General features: G+C 37.1%; 1 protein-coding gene across 1 annotated transcript; it reads left to right on the forward strand.

The window, feature by feature from the left end:
• Positions 1-1,659: 1,659 nt before the first annotated feature.
• LOC125093392 (nascent polypeptide-associated complex subunit alpha-like) lies at positions 1,660-2,562 on the forward strand. Its single transcript, XM_047718446.1, has one exon. The coding sequence runs from the start codon at positions 1,786-1,788 to the stop codon at positions 2,431-2,433; it is 648 nt and encodes a 215-aa protein (XP_047574402.1). The 5' UTR covers positions 1,660-1,785; the 3' UTR covers positions 2,434-2,562.
• The last annotated feature ends 385 nt before the right edge of the window (positions 2,563-2,947 follow it).

Here is a 2,947-nt window from a genome sequence, read left to right on the forward strand (position 1 = left end):
CAGGAAATATAAAAGCTGACTTCTTATAAAAAATGATGAAGGCCAGAAACCAGGTGATAACATTTTCAAAGTGCTGCCAGTAAAACAATATCTAGAAATAGGAAAAGAAAAAATCTGTCAGCCAAGAATCTTATATCTGGGAAAACTATCCCTCTATACCTTTATAAATAAAGGTAAATTAAAGATAAACACTGGTAACAAAGACTGAGAGAATTCATTGCTATTAGAGATGGCTAAAAAGAATAAATATATATATGTTTTAAAGTTACATAGATTGAGGAGTGCCTGGGTAGCTCAGTCAGTTAAACATCTGACTTTGGCTCAGGTCATGATCCCAGGGTTCTGGGATTGAGCCCCACATTGGGCTCCCTGCTCATTAGACAGCCTGCTTTTCCCTCTCCCTATGCCCCTCTGCCCCACTTATGCCCTCTCTCTCTCTCTCTCAAATAAATAAAATCATAAAAAGAGTTATATAGGTTGAAAAAAAAGTGGGAAAAGAAGTGAAAATCTACTTGAAGAAATAAAGAACATTGGTAAAAGTAATTGAGTATGTAATTATGAAATACAATATAATTATATATTTTTCTCCATTCTTTTAATTGTCCTTTTATAAAACTACTTAAAGCTGAGGTGCCTGAATAGCTCAGCTAATTAAGCATCTGACTTTGGCTCAGGTCATGATCCCAGGTCCTAGGATTGAGTCCTGTGTTGGGCTCGCCATTCAGCAGGGTTTCTGTTTCTCCCTAAGTCCCTCTCCCTGCTTGTGCTCTCTCTCTTTCTCTCTCAAATAAATAAATAAAATATTTTAAAAATTATATCTTTGGACTTCTAAAGGTGTACATACTTACTAACAGGACAAAGGAAGAATGAGGCAATTTGTAATGGGGAAATGACACCAGGTTGTTACTTAAATCTAAAAGAAGAAATTTATAATCCTGGAACTAATACAATAAGTAGCTTGATATACAAAACTCTAAATACTGCCTTTCTTTATGTTCTTAGGTTCTTTAAAAGGCTTAAGACTTAAAAAAAAAACACTTTTAAAAGATTTAAAAGGCAGGTGATTAAAGACTGAGCCACCCATGTGCACTTAAAAGGCATAAGATTATATAAAACATTAATTATAGCAATCTTTGTTTGGGTTTAGAACATATACAAATGTAGTATATAAATTTAACACAAAGAAATGGAGAGAAAATGTAGTTCTATTTATAAAAAAATGTTTATATTTTACTGTATCATTGATTTCCAGGGTTGGGGCTGGGTGAATGGGAAGGGATGGACAGGTGAAACACAGGATTTTTAGGGCAGTGATACTACTCCTCATGATACCATGGTGATGGGTATACTTCATTACGCATTTGCCCAAACCCATAAAATGAACACTACCAAGAGTGAACTCTAATGAAAAATATAGACATTGGGTAATAATGATATATCAATATAAATTAACCAATTTTGCCAAATGTACCACTTTTACTGTGGGATGTTGACAATGGAAGAAACTATAAGCATGTGTAGGGCAAGGTATATCAGGAATCTCTGTATCTTCTCAGTTATGCTGTGAACCTACACTGCTCTAAAAAAACAAAATTGATTTAAAAGAAAATAACAAGTATAGACAAGTATGTGGAGCAATTAGAATATTCATACATTCTTTCTGCCGCCATCTTGGTTCCGCGTCCCCCGCAGACCCTTCGCAGAGTTTTTAAGAACATTTGACTCTGGGTTGGGCAGCAGAACGGATCCCAGTCAATTCAGGCCTCCTTTTTATTCCCTTCAGAAATGCCTGGTGAAGCCACAGAAACCGTCCCTGCTACAGAGCAGGAGTTGCCACAGCCCCAGGCTGAGACAGGGTCTGGAACAGAATCTGACAGTGATGAATCAGTACCAGAGCTTGAGGAACAGGATTCCACACAGGCAACCACACAGCAAGCCCAGCTGGCAGCAGCTGCTGAAATTGACGAAGAACCAGTCAGTAAAGCAAAACAGAGCAGGAGTGAAAAGAAGGCACGGAAGGCTATGTCCAAACTGGGTCTTCGACAGGTTACAGGGGTTAAAAGAGTCACTTTCCGGAAATCTAAGAATATCCTCTTTGTCATCACAAAACCAGATGTCTACAAGAGCCCAGCTTCAGATACCTACATAGTTTTTGGGGAAGCCAAGATCGAGGATTTATCTCAGCAAGCACAACTGGCAGCTGCTGAGAAATTCAAAGTTCAAGGTGAAGCTGTCTCAAACATTCAAGAAAACACACAGACTCCAACTGTACAAGAGGAGAGTGAAGAGGAAGAGGTTGATGAAACCGGTGTAGAGGTTAAGGACATAGAATTGGTCATGTCACAAGCAAATGTGTCAAGAGCAAAGGCAGTCCGAGCCCTGAAGAACAACAGTAATGACATTGTAAATGCTATTATGGAATTAACAATGTAACCATCTGAAAACGAGGACTTTTTTTTTGGTGTTTCAAAAGAATAACTGCAGCTTGGTTTGAAATTTGTACTGTTTCTATCATTAATAAAGTTATGGCTTCTTGTTGGATGAAAAAAAAAAAAAAAAAAAGAATATTCATACATTGTTAATTGGTTTATAAAATGGTGTTATCACTTTGGAAAATGGTCTGACAGTTTCTTAAAATAATAAACATAGATTTACCATATCAGCAAGTAATTCTACTTCTAGGTGTATATTCAAGATAAACAAAAACATTTGTATACCCAAAGACTTATATATGAATGTATATTGCCACATTATTTGTAATAGCCCAAAGATCAAAGACAAAATAGCAATGAATAGAATCATGTATTTGGGTATTTTTGCTAAAAGTAATCATAAGTTTGTAAAGCTCTTCAGTGAGAAATAAAATTAGAAGGGTATGGAGCCCCCTTGGGGTGCCTGGGTGGTCAGTGGGTTGGAGCCTCTGCCTTCAGCTCGGGTCATGATCCCA

Source organism: Lutra lutra, chromosome 2 (genome assembly GCF_902655055.1).
Source record: "Lutra lutra chromosome 2, mLutLut1.2, whole genome shotgun sequence".
Lineage (NCBI taxonomy): Eukaryota > Metazoa > Chordata > Mammalia > Carnivora > Mustelidae > Lutra > Lutra lutra.

Excerpts from the sequence above, each read along its gene's own strand:
- LOC125093392 (XM_047718446.1), top strand. The coding sequence starts at position 1,786 with ATGCCTGGTGAAGCCACAGAAACCGTCCCTGCTACAGAGCAGGAGTTG.